Here is a 19,703-nt window from a genome sequence, read left to right on the forward strand (position 1 = left end):
GCAAATCAACGAACCAGAGGCTGCTGCCAGCCCCAGCCAGCCCCAGCCCTTCCTGCTCTCCCACGCTGGCCTGCAGCAGCTGAGGGATGGGGATGCAGCACGTCGGGAGCAGCCGGAGCGCTGACAGCCAGGGATTGAGGGCAGGATTGGTGCCAGTGCTTCGGGAGTTGTGCTGGATGGTGCAGCAGTTTAAACAAGAGTTTAAATGTGAAATTAATTAATGGAGCGGGTTTGATTCTGAATTAATTTTAATTTTAAATGGAAGCTTTAGAGCCATGCGGGTTTTGTAGAGTTGTGCCTGGTGCTGAGGCTGCTCTGAGAGAGGGAGGAAACCAAAGCTGGGGTTATTTTGTTATTGCAGTGCCAGCAGGGTGTGAGTGAGCACCAGCACAGGGCAGGGATGTCCTGACAGCACCAGGACTCCAATCTGGGCAGTAGAACAGGCAGAGCTGGCTGCCTGCAGCCCTGTGTGGGTCAGGAAGGTGTCATGATCCATCAGGAGAAATCTTGAGCTGCTCCGAATCAGAAGCCCAGAAAGAACCTGTTCTTTCTCCACATTCCTCTCCCTCTAACAAATACAAATAGATCCAACCCAAAACAAGGTGTGATTTCACACAGATGGCACGAAGGGTATGTGAGGAGTCAAATGATGCAGAGAGAACTTCCCAGTGCCCTGGAAGGACTTTGGCAGGTTCACAGCCCTGCTGTGCCTCACCCTGTTCCTAAATACGAGGGCACAAATGACTCAGGCCTGGCCCTGAAGGAGAAGCATCCACATGGCGTCACTGATAAGATTCCTGTCAAGGTAAGGATGTTTATTTGACTCTGTGGAACTCTTGGGCACTTTCCTTCGCCCAAATTGCAGGTACAGCCTGGGTGCTGACAAATCAGTTATGGAAAGCACCACGTAGTTAATGCCTCCTGTTGCACAGCAGTCATTAAACCTTCCTATGGCCAAGGAGCTCTGTTTGTTATCTCTGCTTTACAGAAAAGAGCCAGAGAAGGGACGTGAGGTGTTCCCATAGCTTGGTTACCATTAACACCAGAGATGAGAAGGCAGCTCTCAAGCTCTCAAGCTCTTCTCCCCAACACTTTCCTCAAGACTTTAATTAAAAATAAAAGACAAGGGCACTGCAATCCTGGACAACCTGATTTTGTTAGCTCCTCTGTTGTATTCCTGCTCCAGGAAACATCTGGTGCTCAGACAGGTGAAACAGCAGGAGTGATTTCACCCAACTTGAAGGATTTTTTTTCAGAGCAAGCCTGACGGCAGTCTTAGAGCTGGATGCAGTTTGATGTAAAATGCAGGCAGACATTTAATTGTGTGGCAGCAGCAATTTTCAAAACAGCAAGCTGACTACTTTTAGTTCCTCTTCTGGAGAGTTTCCTTGCCAGGGAGAGGTTCCCAGGGCTGGCCCATGGGCGGGTTCTGCAGTGAAATCAGCCAAACACAGATGATTCAGCACTCGTGTGTCGGTCTGATTTCTCAGAAGCTCCCCCAGCACGGGGCACAGCAGCACAGAACTTCTGCTCTCTCTTCACTCAGCCCTGTCCCCTCCCACGTGGAGAAGGGCAAAGAGGCAGCACTGCGGGGTCAGAGAGGTTTCAGTTTCACAGGGAGTTGGTTGCCCCAGAACAGATCCCAGTTCCAGTGCTGGGATGTTCTCCAAGTCTCCAGGAGAGCAGGATGGCTACAGGGGACTGTCCCCAACCTGTCACAAGTGGCCCCTGCTGGGCCTGTGCTCAGGGAAAGGTGCTGATTTTAGATGTACCGTGGAACAAGATGTTCCTTTCCTCAGTGCTCTCCCCAGAAACTGCTCTTTTGATAGGATTCACCCAGAACTTAGGAATTAGGTTTGTCCTTCAGAAATTCCAGTTACTACTGATTTTCTCCCCAGACTGGTCTTTCAGTCTATTGCATCCACGGAGTAGATCTTTGTAACACTGGACCCAAATATTAATAAAGTCTGTTTAATGATTTATATATTTCAATGCATAATAGATTCTGCAGGGATGTAAAACTCTCTTTACAGTCCTGATATCTCAGGTGTCATATTTCGTAGAATCCCAGAATGGTTTGGGTTGGAAAGGACCTTGAAGCTCATCTTGTCCCATTCTGATATTCAGAATTCATCCCACCACTAAAGGATGTCATTTTTGTGATAATTCCCTGACTGTGTCATTAAGGGCAGGAAAATCCTGGTTAAAAAGTACTAAAAAAACCACCCCTAAGAATAATCTGTAAAAAGAAAAGGAGTTGTAATTTAAATCTATCCAGACTTTACATTTTAAACAATGTAGATACTTTTTGTTTGGGAAAGTTTAGGAGAACAAGGAGAAGTTTTTCTCACAGTCAGTGCCAAAGATGACTTGTTCTTTTACAACCACAAATTACAGGTATTTTTTTTTTTTTTAACCAAAGAGATTTTATTTTCTAGGCAACAGAAGAAAACATCCAAGCAGTGATAGTGACGCGCCTCCCTCCAACGGAACTGATTCTCTGCTAGCAGATTCCCAATGCAAACATGATCCAGCAAAGCTCAACACTCTGGATTAAATAAAGCTCTTTTTTTTTTTTTTTCAAATACTGCAACTGAGAAATACCAAAAAAAAAAAAAAAAAAAAGGGTTTTACACACTTTGAGAAATCCATCCAGGACACAAAGCTAAAATCTAAGGGTTGCTCCCCAAAGTCAAGGCAGACAATAAATATGGATCTTCCACTTGTGTTTCAAAGACACCTTGTGCACCTCTCTGAGGTAGGTATTGTGTCCATGTGACAGATGGCAAAGGGTGAGGATCAGCTCCTTGTCCCAGGCACGTCCCTGCTTCCCTGGGAAAGCCGAGAGCACACCTGGGGCTCGACAGTCTCTTGGTCTCATTCCTAGCCAGTACTTCAGCTCAAGTAGTTATAACACAGTGTAATCTTCAAGTTCCTTTGAACTGTCAGGTATTTCTGGAGGTTTTTAAGCGTCAGCTTCTACAGGGCTGGGTTTAATGCTGGGTTTTGGGGGTTTTTATCTTCTTTTCCTAATGAGAGGCTAAAAGCAGAGCGGGGTTTAACACTGGAAGCTAAATGGCTTTCTATAGGAAACTCCCAACAGTGCTCATGTGTATTTTAATACTGAATTAAAAACAAACCTGGTCCATAGTGCTCTTGGCGATTCTAGGCTTTCTGTTTAATTATTCATGCCTTAATTCAGCAAAGCACTTATGTAATTATGTTCCTTCTTCAGTAAAACCCTTCTGCATTTCAAGATCCAAGTGGGAGCCTCCGCTGAGAACCTGAAATGTGATTTTTGCAGAAAAGGTGGTGTTGCTGCACCGGTTTGATCAGGTGCCTTAGGAAACAGAGGCCTTTCAAACTGGATTTTAGGTTCCACGTGGAAAGGGGGTTTATTTCTGCCTCAGTCCGAAGATGCTCGTTCTTGCTCCCCCTTCTAAAAGTGCAAGGAAGGTCACTCAAAACAGTAACACAAGAATGGCAGGCAAAGGATATTTTAAAATTCAAGAAACAAGGATGTGTTGCAGGCATTTCAAAGAAAAAAAAAAACACCCCATAAATCCCCTTCAGTAATATGCACCTTTACAGCACCTTTTAAAAGCCCTCGAAAGCACTTGCTGTTAAGCTTCACAGCCCCACTGTGAGGTAAGATATCCCATTAAACCAATTTCATTTTCCCTGATTCTGAACAGTCCAAGGAGTGGGGCACTTCACCCAGCTTATTTTGTTCTGAATATTCAGCTGCACCCTTCATTATCACAATGAAAGTCTCGCTACTCCACAGTCACCGGTGACAAATCAAACACATTAAGGCAGAAAGCAGATGAAATTTCAAGCCTCCCTTCTGGCTCTGGCCTTCAGAGGGCAAAACTTTTTACCAGCAAAGAGTGAGAACTCAACCTTAAAGTGCTCATTTACAGTATTTGGAAACTGGAACAGCTTAGTGACACCATGGCCGTGATTGGCTCTACTCAAGTAAAGTATTCAATGTATTTAACAGATGCAAATTAAGTCACTTCCCTAACTACTCACTTCCCTCTTGCAGGAATTTCCAATGCTCTTATGAAGAAGAATCCCAAGTACTCCAGGAAACATGCCTATGCTCTGATGCAGTGTAAACACCAGGGGGTTGAGAGTTATTTTTCAAGCAACTAAAAACTACCTACGGAGGATTAATAAGTTTTATTCAACACTTATCCATCTACTCATTAATTTAAAGGCTACCTTAAAGCTTAGAGGCCATTTCTCTCCCTAAAGTTGTCTCCACACAAACTACACAGTCTATTCCTGATGGTACAGGGCAGCTCAGAGATCCTCTTTCCACTACAAATTGTATTTTGCTATTGTACTTGATCTTTCCATTACAAATCATGCACCACACGAGCAGTTTCCCCTCTGAGAGCTGCTCCTGTGTGCAGAGCCTAATTCCCAGTGTAAGTGGTGCTGATGTGTGTGTGTCCCAAAGCCTTGCATCCCCTGAATTACCCTGAAATCGTCCAGAGACATTCATTCAGCACCTCAGAGGTGGGTTGGACAAGCCTGGTTGTGTCTGTCTGCTCAGATCACACACACACACACACACACACACAGAGCAGGTTATGAACTCAAGGTGTGGCTGCCACTGTCCACCACCAGCTCAAGTGCCATCCCTTAGCATCCCTACTCCCAGTCCCCTATTCCCAAACCTGTGCGTTGGCCACCATTAAGTTAATTCGCTTTTCAAGCTCTGTGAACGGAATTTTATGATTACAAACAGCTTATCTGGGACTCCAGAATTTGATTCCGGAGCGGTGAGGTAGTCGATGGCACCCTCCTCATGCTGAGCTCACACCTCCCCGAAGTTGGTGTGTCCAGTCTCCTTGGCGTGCTCCCTGGCCTCCAGCTGCCCCGTGAGTCCCTTCTGGCACACCATGCAGCGCAGGGTGAAGTGATTCACATCCGTGAACTGCCTCTTCCTCCTGGCCTCGTCCGCCAGCTCCAGGGCTTGTGCCAGCACCACGTCATCGCTGGTGGAGAAGATGGTCTGGGGGGGAATGTCCGAGGCGGGGACGCGGCGCTCCAGGGGGTCGTAGTGGATGCCGTCGTAGATGAGCAGCACGCGCTTGGCGTAGCCGGCGTCCTCCCCGAAGCGGTCGATGCGCACGGTCTGCGTGTCCACCACGCAGATCTCGCACTGGTAGAACTTGGACAGGATGGACACTTCGATGGCTCCTCCCCAGGTCTCCTCCCTCCTGATCCAGTCACAGTATTCCCTGTTGGTTTTGCCCAGGACGGCCTCGCAGTAGGACTCGGGGTCGCTGGCCACGATCTGGGCGATGAGGCTGCGCATCTCGGGGGCGCAGCCGGGGTCGTACACGCCGCCCTCCACCACGTAGGACACGCTGGTGAACAGGCAGGAATTGTCTGCTGGCACAACCCTCCTGGCCAGCACAGGCACAGCTTCCCTGACAGGGTGGGACATTGTTTTTTTGGTGACCACAGGCGAGTCGGGCTCGGGTTTGGATGTGTCCTCTTCGACTATGAGAGTGTCGCCTGCCAGAAAGGAGGAGAGAGAGGTGAGAGGGACATAAAGCGGGTACTTAAAAGCTGCTGCTGCTCCTACAACACAACAACACGGCTGTGCTGTCACTGCTGAGGATCACAGAGGACAATCATGGAATCATGGAATGGCTCGGGGTCTTAAACATCACCCAGTCCCACCCCTGCCACGCGAAGGGACACCTTCCAGTACCCCAGGGTGTTCCAAACCCCGTCCAACCCGGCCTCTGACAGCTCCTCCCGTTTCCCCCATCTCGGTATCCTGCTGGGATACAGCCCCAGCCAACAGCCGCTGGCACCACAACGGCCCCGCGGGACTCACCTGGCGCGGCGCCGTCCCTGTCCCCTCCAGCCCCGCTCGCTTCTGCCTCCGGAGCCCCGAGACGCGGCCAAAGCACCACCGGCACTCGCAGCGAACAGGAAGCGCCGCCGAGCCGGGCGGTGACGCCTCCCCCGGGACCAGAAACCGGCCCGACCGCCGGCTGACGAGGGGCGTGTGTGCCACGGCCTCTTTAATTAACGTAACAGCAGCCGGCGGGGCAGCAGAGCCCGCAAAGCGCCGCCCCCCGCCCTCCCCCTCCCCGCGCCGGGCCCTCACCCGAGTGGATGCCGAGCTCGCCGAGCCGCCGCTCGCCGTCGCTGAGGTCGAGGCTGCGCGGCGGGAAGCCGTGCAGGAGGCGCTGTGCGGGCGCGGGCACGCCGGTGAGCGCGGCGAGCGCGGCCTGCATGTCGCGGAGGCGGGAGTGCGGCGACAGCCCCGGCAGCGCGTGCGAGCCGCTCCGGGCCTTGCAGCGCAGCCGCAGCATCCTCGGGGCCGCCGCCGCGCCGCCCGCCGCCGCTTCCGCTTCCGGCCCGCGCCCGCCCCGCTCTCGCGAGAGCACGCGGCGTCACCGCGGCGCGCGGCCAATCAGAGCGCGGCCCGGGGCGGGGGGCGGAGCGCGCGCGGCGCCGGTTCATTTGCATGGCCTCATTTGCATAGAGCCGGGCCCCCGCGCCCGCGCCGTTCGTACAGCACGCCGGGCGTCTGATTTGCATAAAGAAGGGGATACCGCCCGTCTAATTTGCGTACGACCGGACACCCCCTGCCAGTCCTTTGCATAACGCGAGCTGCCGGGGCGGGCTCCGGTCCCCTCCCTTCCCCGTCGAGCCCCGCCCATCTCATTTGCATAGCCCGCCTGAATTTGCATGGAGGCGCGAGCTCCGCTCCCCTCTCATCCCCGGTCCCCCTCTCGCCCCGCCCACCGCCGCCCGGTTCATTTGCATGTAGCGCGCGCCCCCGCGCGCCTGACGCGCGCCCGCCCTCCCGCCCCGCCGCGCCCCTTTTCCCGCGCGTGCGGGGCCCGGGGCCCGGTGTCCGTCCCCGCTCCGCCGGCTGCGACCTCCCCCCCTGCATTTGCATGCGATTTGCATGCGATTTGCATGCGGCGAGGCGCGGAGCGGCGGCGCGCAGCCATGTCGGCGGCGGCGCCGCGGGGCTGCGCCGGGGCTCCGCGGGGCAGGGCCGGCGAGAAGCAGTGCTGTGAGTAACGGCGGCCCCGGGGGGGTGGATGATGCGGGGCAGGATGCGCGTTTCGTGTCCTTAAATGAAGTCGGTAGCGGCGGGGGGATCGGGCGGCGCGGGGAGAAGCGCGCGTTTGCCCCGGAGCCGCGTCCATCCCGCGCGGGACGCGCTCCGGGCGGGGATGCCGGTCCTGCTGCCTGCCCTGGCTGTTCCCTCCCTGGGGTTACGCTGTCCCGCCCGCCTCCAACCTCCCGGCTGCTGCATCCATCCCCATCCCGTGCTTTTCCCCCCAAATCTGCCTCTCCGCGGGCGTTTTCGGAGCTTTCTCCGGCTGTTTGCTGAGAGAACGTGATCGTTTTGTTAAAAACATCTTTCGTTCGCCCTTGACGGCTCCTGCCCGGGCGGTAAATGCTTCTAACGCTAAAAGCCCCATTAAGCAGCGGTGCTGCCCGTCCGCCTCGTTAGCAACGCCTGGGAGACCACAGAGTGGTCACAGCAGCTCATTAACGGCACGGACTCAACGCGAGCCCGTTGTGGGATGCACGGAGGTGCTTTATCCACCGGGAGATGCGGTGACGCTGGCCTGGGTCTCGCTTTCTGCTCTGCAGTGCCACTGATGCTGTTTTGGGGTGTTTGTATTTCTTTTTTTGCAGCATGGGCTTCCTACATGACCAACTCCCCGACGCTGATCGTGATGATCGGGCTGCCCGCGCGGGGCAAGACCTACATGTCCAAAAAGCTCACCCGCTATCTCAACTGGATCGGTGTGCCCACCAAAGGTGGGGGGGTGTGTGTGGGGACATCCCTGCCCTGTGCTGTGACACCTGTCAGGGCCGTGGCCTCACGCCCTCCTCTCTCGTGTGCAAAGTGTTTAATTTAGGGGTGTATCGGCGCGAGGCGGTGAAGTCCTACAAGTCCTACGACTTCTTCAGGCACGACAACAAAGAGGCCATGGAAATCCGCAAGTGAGTCCCTGTCAGGGGCTGAGTCGGTCCAGGGTGGGCTGGGGGCACTCGGGTCTTGGCAGGCTGCGTGTCTGAGGAGCACAGAGTCGCTGAGTGCCTGTGGCAGCAGGAGGGAAGAGCACAGCCTGTGCAGGGATCCTGCCAGGGATGGGCGTGGGAGTTTGGGGCTGGCACAAAGCTCAGGGGCTGCGAGTGTCAGGTCACAGAGCAGGTTAGAGATAGAGGTGCCCTAAGATCTCTGAGGCTCTTAGGAAGGTGCAGGGGTGGGAGGGAGGTGTTTGAATCCCTCCCTGCTGGCTCAGGAGCTTTGCTGTGGGAATGCTTTCCGTCAGCTGTGAGCATCCCTATTTCTGTCCTGCAGACGCTGCGCCTTGGTGGCCCTGGAAGATGTGAAGTCTTATCTCTTGGAGGAGTGCGGGCAAATAGCTGTAAGATCCTCTGCACTAAAAACAGTTCTACACAGGGGCAGTTCAAAGCTGCCCGGGGTGTTTGGGGACCTGATTTGGGGCTGGTTTAAAAGTCTTAAGCCAAACTTGCTCTGTGCTCCTTCCTCATCTTCTGCCAGGTGTTTGACGCGACCAACACGACTCGGGAGCGACGGGACCTGATCTTAAATTTTGCTAAGGAAAATGCTTTCAAGGTAGTGCTTAGTTGTGTGTTTAATTTGTAGTCGCTGTGCCAAGGGCATTGCAGCTCCCTGGGGCAGGAGCTCTCGAGTTTTGACTCTGAAATGTGCTTCCCTGCCTTCTCCGTAGGTGTTTTTCGTGGAGTCTGTCTGTGATGATCCAGAGGTCATTGCTGCCAATATCCTGGTGCGTGCTGCTCTTCCCAGGCTCGGCTGCCGTGGGAACTCGGGCGCCTGGTGCAAGGTCACAGGCTCCGGGAGCTCTCGGGGATCTCTGCAAACGCCTCCCTCTCACGTTTCACCTGGGGAATAAGCAGCTGGGATTTGCAGGTTTATTAAAAGCCAGAGATGCCGTTATGTGAGAATGTGGAAATCAAATGGAGCCGGGGAATGTGTGACCTTGAAGCGCTGTCCTGGCGAGGGAGGGAGGGCAGAGCTTGGAGCCAGCTGTGTCTGTCAGGGCCAAGCACTTCAGTGCCTTAAGAGTCGCCCTTTGTGTCCTCTCCAGGAGCAGGTTTTTCCTCAAGGCAGCGTTAAACAATGTGGATTTGTTTCAGAAGGGGGGAATAATGTTATTCATCGCTGCTTTTGTTCCCACTTGAGTTTGCTTAACTCTCACAAAGCGCCGCTGTCTGTTGGGCAGGAGGTGAAAGTTTCCAGCCCCGACTATCCAGAGAGGCACCGGGAGAACGTGATGGACGACTTCCTGAAGAGGATCGAGTGCTACAAGGTCACCTACCAGCCTCTGGACCCCGATGCTAATGACAAGTAAGCAAATCCCCGAGGTACACTTTGTCCTGGGGCACTGGAGCTGCTTTGCTGTCTGGGGCTCAGGATGCTCCAGCACCTCTGCTCTCCGCAGGTGTGACTGTGTGAAGGTGAATCACAGGTCCCAAGTGATTTGATTTGAAGGGATTTTTCTCTGTGTGCTGCAGTGTGAGCACAGAATAGCTTGGGTTGGAAGGGATCTAAAAGCCCATCTCTAAAAGCCGTGGGCAGGGACACCTGCCACTGTCCCAGGCTGCTCCAAGCCCCTTCCAGCCCAGCCTTGGGCACTTCCAGGGATCCAGGGGCAGCCACAGCTTCTCTGGGCACCCTGTGCCAGGGCCTGCCCATGCTCCCAGGGAAGGATTTTTAAGCACAGCAGTTCAGAGCCCGTCCTGCCTGCTGGAGCAGCCAGGGGCAGAGGAATAGCTGGGTGACACCCGCAGGTGCTCGTGCCTCGTTTTTAAAACCAGTCGTGTGGGTGTTCTTATTTTATGTTGACTCCAGAGATCTTTCCTTCATTAAAGTGATCAATGTGGGCCAGCGGTTCCTGGTCAACAGAGTCCAGGATTACATCCAGAGTAAAATCGTCTATTACCTAATGAACATTCATGTCCAGCCACGCACCATCTACCTCTGCCGACACGGTGAGAGTGAATATAACCTTGTTGGCAAGATTGGTGGGGACTCTGGTCTGTCAGCCCGAGGGAAGCAGGTACGTGCCCGGCAGCCCCCGGGGCTGGGTCTGTGCCGTGTGAGCCGGGGCAGCGCCGGGCTCCGCGTCCCCCCCGCAGCCGGATCCTGCCGCGACCACCACGGCCCCGAACGATGCTCTGAGCAGCTGCGGCTCCCCCTGCCCCCTCCTAACCTCCCCGGAGCTTTTCTCCCCAGTTTTCCCAAGCGCTGAAGAAGTTCATCGAGGAGCAGGAGATCGTGGATCTGAAGGTGTGGACGAGCCAGCTGAAGAGGACGATCCAGACGGCCGAGTCCCTGGGGGTGCTGTACGAGCAGTGGAAGATCCTCAACGAGATCGATGCTGTGAGTGAAAGGCTGCTTAAAACCCTCGGCTTTTCTAGGTGGGAATAGTGTTTAAAGCCAAGTTAATCACCATAAAATTGGCTGTTTTCTGTTGGTTTATAGCCATGTTCTTGTATCACGGACGTCAGCCGTCATGATGAGGTTTGGGGTGGTTTGGTACAGGGCTGAGAGTGTTCAGAGCTGCCAGGCCTTGCTGGGCACAGTCCAGCTGGTGTGGAGGAGGAGGATAACACTGAACATCCCAGACATCTGTCACACCCTCCTGGCTGGGCAAAGGTTGCTGCTTCCACTCTGATTCTCTCAGGAAATTGCAGGGTGGTTGCTGGGGAAGTGAGGGCTCATTTTTCATCCCTGGCAAACACAGGTTTTGAGACAAAACCAAAGCCCAGCCTCTTCAAACCACCCTGGTACCCACACTGGGGGCAGGGCTGGGTCAGATGCGACACCTAAAATTTCCATGCCATAAAGGGATCCCTGGTCTCAGCTTCTTGCTTTTCCTTCCCTCCCTGTTGTGGTGTTGGCCCTCTGATGAAATAAGGTTTGTGGTAACCAGTTTTCCTTCCCTCAGGGGGTCTGTGAAGAAATGACCTACGCAGAAATCGAAGCCAAGTACCCAGATGAGTTTGCCATGAGGGATCAGGAGAAGTACCTTTATCGTTATCCTGGAGGGGAGGTGAGGACCCTAAAGAAAATACAATAATACAGAGTGCAGTGAAACAAACATTTACGTGTGGGATTGAGAGACTTGACTCAGTTTAACTTTTTCTGCCATTTGTATGAGAAACTGAAAACATTAGGATCCCCAATTCCCTTTTGGGGGAAATGCTTATTGATTTCCCTCGCTGTGGTGTGCAGATATGCTTTTCAGTCCATTAATTTGGCCACTTGCTGGATGCTGCCCTCAGACACCGAGGGGGTTCTGCACCCCAGGCCTGAATTGTCATTGAGAAACCATCTGGGAAATGAAATTACCGTGGGTGTGGCCTGGAGTCATTTCTGGGTTTACTTCACAACCTGTTTAAATGAATCATTTACTATTTTATTTGGGTTTTTTTCTGACTCTACTCATTGAGTTACCAGTAATCCGATCCCTCCCACGGTCTGAGGGTTCTGACAGTGCATTTCACCTTCTGCTGTGGGTTTTATTTTTGGGTGTTTTACTGTTTTTACCACATCAGCCATAGCCTCCTCATTTTGCTACTTTAACTGATATTTCCCTGGATGTGACGCTGCTAATTGCCACTTCTGCTTTAACCCCGTGTTTACACAACCCCTTGACAAGTTCCTGTTTGGTTTTCCAGTCCTACCAGGACTTAGTCCAGCGCCTGGAGCCGGTAATTATGGAGCTGGAAAGGCAAGGCAACGTCCTTGTTATCTCCCACCAGGCAGTTATGAGGTGCCTCCTGGCTTATTTTCTTGACAAGAGTGCAGGTACAAAAATACAGGGATGGTGCTGGGGCTGGCTCCTCTCCCTCCTTCCCCTCACAGGGTTTTTGGGAGGGAGGCTTGTAATGACTGCTTGGGGTTTTTTTTAACAAGGGAGGAGCTGCTTAAAAAAGGAGGGAAGGAAACGTTTCAGCAACGCTTTAACCATTGCGCTGCAGCAGCGCAAGGAGCTCCCTGAGGGTCAAACACAAATGTGCTGCTGCTTTTCTGCTCCAATGCTGTTTCTGGATCTGTTTTCAGCAGCAGCAGCACTTGCAGAGTGTGTAGGGGACTGGTTTTTAATGTAAAGAAAAGGTTTTCTGATGAATTAAAGAGCCTCAGTGGCCCAGAAGGGCTGGCAGGAGTGCTCTGTCCCAGGGAAATGCTGATTTCTTGCACAGACTGGAAGGCTCCAGTCTGCTGCAAGCTCCAGTGAGTGGCACTAGAGCTTAATAAAACTTCCAGTGAAGTTCATAAACTTCTAACAAACTTTGTGAACTTTTTAATGCAGTTCTGAATGAATCTCCCGTGGGCCCGTGGCAGCTGTTGCTGCGGTGCTTTCCCAGCCGTGTGCCACTGGAGAGGTTTCCTCTGGCAGGAATTACGGAATTGTTTGAGTTGGAAAAGCCCTTTTAGAGGGTTGAGTCCAACCCTTAACCCAGCCCTGCCAAGTGCTGGGGAGCCCTGAGCCAGCTGCCCTCCAGGCTGGCTGCAATCAGTGGGCTCCACTCTCCCTTCCAGCTCCTGTATTTTGATTTTCTGCGGCTCACTGCTGCCCTGGCTGAATGGCTGGGTGCCATCCACAGGCTCTCGTCCCCAGAACAATTTCTGTGCAATCCTAGAATGCTTTGGGTTGAAGGGACCCTTCAGAGGGTTTAGTCCAACCCCTCTGTGATGGGCAGGGACATCCCTGCTGCTGTGGGGCTGGGGAGGGACAGGGGGGCTGTGGCATCACAGGTGACCCCATAACACCTTTCTCTGTCCCAGATGAGCTGCCCTACCTGCGCTGCCCCCTCCACACCATTCTCAAGCTCACACCTGTTGCCTACGGTAAATGGCTGCTTTCTTTTAATTCTTAATTTCTGGCCCGGTTTGTGTGTGGGATGTGATGGGCAGGTTTGTGTCCACGTGTGGCAGCACCTGGCCATGCTATAAGAGCTTCTGGTGACACATAAACAGGTTATTTCCTGGCTAACGTGTAAAAGGTTAACATAGAAAAGGGTTCTGGAGGGTTGGGGGTGTTGGGGGAGCAGATGTGGAGGTGCAGGGTGTTCTGCCCTGGCCTCTCCTGTAAACAATTGGATTTTCCCTGTGAGTAAGGAAGGCTGTGCCTCCAAGCTTGGGCTGCAGGCAGCTAAAAGTGGCTTTCCTGTGCAGCCCAAATAACCTAGGGCTGTGCTCTCACGCTTAAAGCCACAAAGTGAAGTGAGAAATTCTGTTTGTAGGGTGAACTGTGCGTTTATGAGCTGTGTTGTATTTTATAAGTAAAATCATAAATGTATTCCTGTTCACTTTCTGTGCTGTTTTTTAAATAAATTGCTTAAATAAAATTCCCTTTCTCTTTGGTGAAGGCTGTAAAGTGGAGACAATTACCCTGAATGTGGAAGCAGTGAACACCCACCGGGACAAACCCTCCCTGAACTCAGTAAGTTTTGCTGCTACACCTCTGGCTCTGTCCCTTCTCCAAAATAAGTCACAAACCCTGTTAAACACCGAGAACTGCTGGTGGCTTTCAGTGAGCAGAAGGATTCTCTTCAGAAATAACCCCCAAAAGCAGAATTAATTGTAGGCTGAATCAGTGCTTCCCAGGCCAGGGGGGTGAATGTTTTTCAGAGCTGTTGTAGGAAGCAGAGCAGGCAAGTTTCGGACGTAGATTTTAAACTCCAGGTCTCGTTCTCTGTTTTCAGGGCAGTGCTTGTTGTCGATGCTTACTGATCATTCCAAAAGGACCTGGCAAAAGGGTTAAGGTGGATTTTTCTCCTTGTCTCGATGAGTTTTCTCTTTCTGGAATCCTCTCTCTGCCATTATTTAAATAGCTGTTGACCATCCACCTTGTAACCCCGTGCTAAACCCGGGCAAGTTGCTGAGATTTGAGGTCCCTGCTTTTGCAAACCCTGTTTTGCAAAGAGACTGCCAGGGAAAGCCTCAGTGATTGCCTCTAATTAACGCCCCCAATTAGAGAGCACAAACCAGCTCTGCTCTGCTGGCTCACAGGAAGTCTGAATGCACCTGGTTTTAGGTGTTTTTGGTACATTTAGGCTTTTTGTTGTATTTTATGAAGAGCTCTTGGGCTGGGATCTGGTTATTCTTTTGTGCCGAGGGACTGGGGAAACTGGGAGCCTGCAGCTGTGGCTGGAGGGTTTGTGGAGCTGTCAAATGCCAAACTGAGGATATTGGGTGTGATTTGTGTGGATTCTCGTGGTTTCCAGCATGGGGTTGGATTGGGTGATGTTTAAAGGTCCTTCCAACCCAAACAGCCCTGGGATTTATCACTTTTCCAACTTCTCTGTGATCCCTGCATGGAAATCATTGCTGCCCACTTGGAGGCTGTTTCTGTTCTTTGCTTTGCTGGGGTAACACGACTGCTTTGGGGCAGAAAGAGGAAGAAGGGAGAGTTTTCTATTTGTTTGGTTTTTTCCCCCCCTCAATGGATCGTGCAGAGGGAAAAAAAAAAATAGGAAACAAAATAGAAAACCCCAAACCAAACCCAAACAGAGCCACCTAAGCAAAACAAGGATCCCAAAGGGAAGTAAAACTGCTGAAAAAGCACTTCCCAGTTGTCTCCAAGGTGGATTAAGTTGCTTCCCAAGCCGGTGCAGAGCTGGGGAAGGCGCAGCCCGATGCGGGGACGTTCCGGGAGGGATGCTGGAGCTGTGTGACGTGGCTTTAAACTGTGGTTCCCCCTTTTCATCCCTGGTGATTCCCTCTGTGTGGGATCAGCACGCCCTCCCCAGCAGGCAGAGCCCTGTGAGGATGAGGAGGAACAGCTTTACCCCGCGGGCCAGCGCCGACAGCGTAAAGCGCCCGCGGCACCACAGCCTGGGCAGCAAACCCCTCAACCTGCTGGGGCCTCTGCCATGCCTGGAAGCTCGAGAAGGGGCTGAGCAGCCACAGCTGGAAGTCCCTGTCCAGGTGGTACCTTCCCTCTGCTCCCCCTCCCCACTATCCCCCGTGGTCCTCTCTGAAATCCAGCCCGTGCCCAGGATCTTGAGCAGAGTCTCTGTTTCTGCGTGGAGATCATCCATCCTGGATTGGATTAAGGAAAGAACCCCAGCCAAAAAAACCCCGTGAAACCAGCCCAAAACAGAAAAATCCCCCCCGTTCAACTGGAATTCTGGTGCCAGTCTCTTTCAGAATCAGGCTCCACACAGGCAGGTTTCCACCAGTGCCACGGGGTTTTGGCAGGGGGGTTAATTCTGGGTAGGATTTTGCTTCTGGGCTAAAACCTGACTGGAAAAGTTACAAACACCCTCTTTGTCCCAGTTTTTTACTGCAGCCAAGTGATGTCCCTGCCTTGTATCACCTCCTGCTGCCACACAAACCTGCCCTGGGCTGACATGAAATTTTGGGGCTGCTTCACTCCTTCCCTCATTTGCTTTGCTGCTTTTCCTATTTCAATCTCCTTTAAGATGCACTTTGAGCCCTGCTGTGCTTCTCTGTTTCCTTTGCAGCCTCCAGTGGGAAATGCATGCCTCTGAGTACCACTGCAAGCAGCTTTGGGTGCTCTCTTTGGGGTTAGTAAGTCGGATTTCTCTTGATTCGTGTTGCATGGAAACCACTCTGGGCAAAGAGAAACTCATGGAGCAGAAGAAATCTTCTGCTGGATAAAACCTGAGACTGGGGGGCCTCAGTGGGGGCTGAGCCCGCTGATCCAGGGGCTCCTACTGGGCTTACTGGTGCTCGTGCTTGTGCTGGCTGCTGCTGAAGTGTGTTTGAAGCCCAGCTTGCTCCATCCCTGGATCAGGACATGGGATGGCTCCACGCTGGGGCTGAGCAGGGCAGGGTCCCAGCTGTGCCCAGGACAAGGTGTGGTGGTGTTGCTGCTCACAGGGATTTTGCAGGGGCCACTGGATCGTGGGTCTGTCATTCACGTCCACTGTCTGAGTGTGTTCCTGCTGTCTCTTGGGCCCTGAGTGAGGCAGAGGAGGGAGTTTTATCAAAACTCTGAGTATTTACTGTGGTTCATATGCAAGATGGTCACTGTGAGGGTTCTTAGGTGGCTCTGGAAGTGTGATTTCCCATGGAGAAGGTAAATAAAAAGGAGCAACCCCAAGTAACCAACCTGCCTCCTGACTCCTGAGCTTCTCCACCACTCTGAGCTTGTGTGGGCTCAGGCTGCAATGGGAGAACCCTTCAGGGGGGCTTGGCAGGAGGTTGAAGGGTGATGTAAAGAGCCAAATGGGTCTTTGTGTGCTCGGATGGAAGTGATGAAGGAAATCCTCAGGTGGTTGCTGCCGTGTGGAGCAATTCCGTGGAGCTGGAACTCACCTCTCAGTGTGCTGAGCTGAGCTGTCTCCTGCTTTACCCTCTCCTATTTCTCTTTTCTCTGCAGAGAATGGCCACTTTAGCTGTGTAGGGGTCCCTGCTTTCACCTGGGATCCGGCTGGGAATTCCACGGCCGGGAGGAGCCCGGCAGCTGGGACAGGAGCATCCCTGGAGCACAGTGAGCCACGAGCCACCTCAGCCAGTACTCGCCTTGAACTGTGTTTTTAGAGCCTGTCTGTGTCTTTTCTCTCCAATGTCTGTCCACGAGGCTGGAGAATATTTATTGTGGAGATTTTTCCAAGCTGCTTTTAACGCTCGTGAGCCAACGCATTCCCGGGTGTTGAAATGGTGTCCCACGTCTTTCCTCCTGGCCAGGTGCCAAAATTAACCTCAGTGGGAGGACAAAATAATCATGTTCTTACTCACTGAGGCAGCTTTTCTTTGGAAGAGGCATTTCCAGGCCAAATCCCCGAGCTTTTATTCCTCCATTACCATTTCCAAGTTATTTCCAAGTTCAAACACAATTTTTTCTGTTGTTCAGCCGTCCAGGGAGCTCCAGGTAGAGTTTGACTTTCCCTCCGTGAGTGCTGGTGTGAATCCCCCAATCTGAGCCACTTCCTTTGCCCTGGGGAGGCTTTTGCTTGGATGTAACACCCTGCACTTGCCAGGTCAGCACATCCATCCCCCGGGGTGCCTCCTGTGAGGGACAGATGGCAATAAACCCTCCTGTCCCTCTCTGGAAGCTCCCAGTGCTTTAAATCCCACCTCAAACCCTATTTTAGCTTCTCATCCCCACCTAAACTTCATCCTCTCGCTCATTTTTCCTGCATTTTGGGGATGTTTTATCCCTTACCCCAGAAAACGGGAGCGTGGCTGGGACCAGCAGTGCTCCTGGGCAGGGTTTGCAGGCAGCACAAGGTTTTTACCAGTTTTCTTTTTAATACACCAAATTTTAGACCCTCAACAAGCTTTTAACTTGCCTATGAATAAGCTGTGAATGTTCCCAATGCTGCCTTTCATAGTTTTAAGCTGTTTTAGAGTTTAGGGCACAGGTGCTGCAGCTCCGTGTGGCTGTGTCTGACTTCGGTCCTTTCCTTAAATCCCTTAAAACCCCAAATTTTCAGTTCTCTCCCACAAGTCTTGACTTGCACTTTGCCAAACTCCATTTCACCCCACTCCAGCTGTTCTTGCAATAAGGGCAGGGCCCTCAGGTTGGGTGAAGAAAGGAACATTTGGGTGCAGAGCAGGAGGCTGTTCTGGACCTGCTGTTCCCAGGTGACTCCAGGATTTCTCTGAGCAGTTCTGGGCCCCAGAAGTTGCTCATTTTAAATGTGGGAATTAACATTGGATATACCCACAGCAGGGAAACTGTGCCCTGGCTGTGGAGGAGCTCAGCAACCCCAGAGTTCAAGGCTTACCTGGGCATTTTGAGCTCGAATTTGGTTGTTTTAAACACTCCCAGAGCTGTAATTTGATAAAACTGAGATAGGACCGAGGCACTAATCCTGACCCCTCAGGATTTCAGAGGAGCAGAAGAATGTGTTGATCTAAAGCAGTTGTGCCACAGAGGGGTGAAATTTGGTGGTGAGAAATTGAATTTTTTAAATTTTCCTCCTCTGGCTTTCCCCCCCAGGGTGCAGCTGTCTGGTTTTGACTTTTAAATGTTTTTATGCTTAGAAATCAACCAGGAAAAAAAAAAAAAAGATTAAATGTTGAAGGAAGAGATTTAGAGCCTGTCCATGGCAGTGCTTGCTGTCACACTCCAAAATGCTCTGAATGCACAACCCCGTCCTTGTCAGGCCGGCTGCTCCTACCAAACCCCTCCTGCTCTGTGGAAAAAAGGAGTGGAAAACGTACTGTAGGATGTTTACGCACAAAATGCTGGGGTGGCTCGCTGAAGAGTTCATTATGTTCATATCACTGAGCAGTAAATGATTGTAAGGAGACAAAAATCTCTATCTTTACCTGCCGGGATTCGTGAATGTCGCTGTTGATGTGTTGGTGGTCGTGACTTTTTTTTATCACTGCTGAAAATCAGGTGTTTTGCAGTTTGGGTCAGTGGCTGGGGGTCCCTTATTCCCATGGAGTGGGTCCCTTTTTCGGCTGTGGGATGGAATTTCGTCCTTCTCTGCAGGGTTTGTGCCTCAGTGCTTTGATTAAAGCTTTTTCCTCCTGCATTTTAGCCTTGAAAAGCTTTGTGGTTTAAAGCAAACGTGTCTGGAGCAGAGCAGCAGCAGATTTGGGAGCAGATCATTGCCCTGAGGGTCCTGCTGAGCCCTCCGAGGTGCAGGGCTGGGGTGCAGGGCTGGGGTGCTGCCAGCGGGCGTCTCCTGGCAGCTCCCTGTGCCAGGGATTTCCTTGAAACCACCTGATTTCCTTGGCACTGTGTGGGCAAACACCCCAGAATAAACAAACGTTGCACAATGGGGTTTTTGAGATGTTTTTGGTGGAGCAGGCTCAGCAGCAGCTCGTGCTGTCAGTGGCATCAGTGGCGTGGGCTGGGCAGGTGGAGGTGGGTTTGGAGGTGTGGATGTGGGCCTGGCACCTTCCTGAGCATTTCCCCACGGTTGGGGGTTTCTGTGACCCCCTGACTCTCTGGCCCTCTGTGCCCAGCAGCAAAGGTGGTGGTGGCTGCTGTCACCTTCAGTGGGACCTGTCCCTCTGTGTCACTGCAGAGAGAAAGGAGCACTTGGGCTGAAACTGCTCCCTCTCTGCTGCCAGTGGTGGGAAAATCTGGAAAATGGGGCAAAAGAGTTAAACCCAGCCTGGCTGGCTGATCTGTGTGCACTGGCTGTGACCTCAGAGCTGTCACCTCTGCCGGGTGTCCCCTTCCCGGCAGCTCGGCTGGGTGACAGGGAAGAGCCTGGCCCGGGTGCCAAGGGGCTGAGGAGCTGCTGAGGGAGGAGAGGCACCTTCACCAGCACATCCAGCAGCCACCTGCCCTGGGGGCTGTCCCCAGGCCTCACCCCGTGCCCCTCTGAAGGGCTCTGGGTGACCGCTGCCGGTGCCACCCCTGCTGTGCCCCTGCTCCTGGGCGCTGGTCACAGGCTGCAGCTCTGTCTGTAGGGTTTGGTGACAGGGGTCTTGCCCAGCTGCTTGTTAACTTTGCTGCTCTGCTGCCTTCTGATTGTTTTTTTTTAGGTTTAAAACGCTGCAGTGTCTGTCAGCTTGTGCTGTGTGTTGTGTGCTCTGTGCACTTGAGCATAAATATCTGTCAGTGTTTATTTACAATAAAGAGACTTAAAAAAATGCAGATCATTTCCTCTGTTCTTTTCCATTGTTTGCTCTAACTCTCCACCAGGTGCTGGTTTCCTGAGGTGGTGGGGAATTCGGGGAGTCTCTGGGATGTGCTTAGAGG

General features: G+C 52.6%; 3 protein-coding genes across 8 annotated transcripts in view; 1 reads left to right on the forward strand and 2 right to left on the reverse strand.

Moving 5' to 3' along the window:
- LOC125338116 (polymeric immunoglobulin receptor-like) overlaps window positions 1-5,857 on the reverse strand; it is a 27,657-nt gene extending 21,800 nt beyond the window's left edge. The window contains exon 1 of the mRNA XM_048328464.1: window positions 5,694-5,857. The gene's annotated coding sequence lies outside the window, so the exon portion shown is untranslated. The remainder of the gene's footprint in view (window positions 1-5,693) is intronic.
- On the reverse strand, window positions 2,583-6,360 carry YOD1 (YOD1 deubiquitinase). The gene is made up of 2 exons (XM_048328481.1): window positions 6,140-6,360; window positions 2,583-5,535 (listed from the first exon to the last, which is right to left on the reverse strand). The coding sequence occupies exons 1-2, from the start codon at window positions 6,345-6,347 to the stop codon at window positions 4,829-4,831; spliced, it is 915 nt and encodes a 304-aa protein (XP_048184438.1). The 5' UTR covers window positions 6,348-6,360; the 3' UTR covers window positions 2,583-4,828.
- On the forward strand, window positions 6,164-19,598 carry PFKFB2 (6-phosphofructo-2-kinase/fructose-2,6-biphosphatase 2). Of its 6 annotated transcripts, none has more exons than XM_048328472.1 (16): window positions 6,164-6,243; window positions 7,696-7,821; window positions 7,911-8,007; window positions 8,369-8,435; window positions 8,573-8,647; window positions 8,763-8,819; window positions 9,276-9,400; window positions 9,905-10,112; window positions 10,289-10,435; window positions 11,004-11,108; window positions 11,737-11,866; window positions 12,848-12,910; window positions 13,432-13,505; window positions 14,801-14,992; window positions 15,532-15,594; window positions 16,413-19,598. In XM_048328472.1, exons 2-15 carry the CDS (start codon window positions 7,710-7,712, stop codon window positions 15,556-15,558), a joined length of 1,479 nt encoding a protein of 492 aa, XP_048184429.1. In that variant the 5' UTR covers window positions 6,164-6,243; window positions 7,696-7,709; the 3' UTR covers window positions 15,559-15,594; window positions 16,413-19,598. The 6 variants fall into 6 exon arrangements, with proteins under 6 accessions (XP_048184429.1, XP_048184426.1, XP_048184424.1 ...); XM_048328469.1 differs by lacking the exon at window positions 6,164-6,243 and adding an exon at window positions 6,545-6,606; XM_048328467.1 differs by lacking the exon at window positions 6,164-6,243 and adding an exon at window positions 6,848-7,060.
- Window positions 19,599-19,703: the final 105 nt, after the last annotated feature.

The sequence above is a fragment of the Corvus hawaiiensis genome, chromosome 24, assembly GCF_020740725.1.
Source record: "Corvus hawaiiensis isolate bCorHaw1 chromosome 24, bCorHaw1.pri.cur, whole genome shotgun sequence".
NCBI classification, from domain to species: Eukaryota; Metazoa; Chordata; class Aves; order Passeriformes; family Corvidae; genus Corvus; species Corvus hawaiiensis.

Excerpts from the sequence above, each read along its gene's own strand:
- YOD1 (XM_048328481.1), bottom strand. The coding sequence starts at position 6,347 with ATGCTGCGGCTGCGCTGCAAGGCCCGGAGCGGCTCGCACGCGCTGCCG. Across the intron at positions 5,536-6,139 it reads CGAGCTCGGCATCCACTCGG|GCGACACTCTCATAGTCGAA; the intron begins GTGAGGGCCCGG and ends CCTTTCTGGCAG.
- PFKFB2 (XM_048328467.1), top strand. The coding sequence starts at position 6,961 with ATGCGGCGAGGCGCGGAGCGGCGGCGCGCAGCCATGTCGGCGGCGGCG. Across the intron at positions 7,061-7,695 it reads GGCCGGCGAGAAGCAGTGCT|CATGGGCTTCCTACATGACC; the intron begins GTGAGTAACGGC and ends CTTTTTTTGCAG. Across the intron at positions 8,008-8,368 it reads GAGGCCATGGAAATCCGCAA|ACGCTGCGCCTTGGTGGCCC; the intron begins GTGAGTCCCTGT and ends TCTGTCCTGCAG.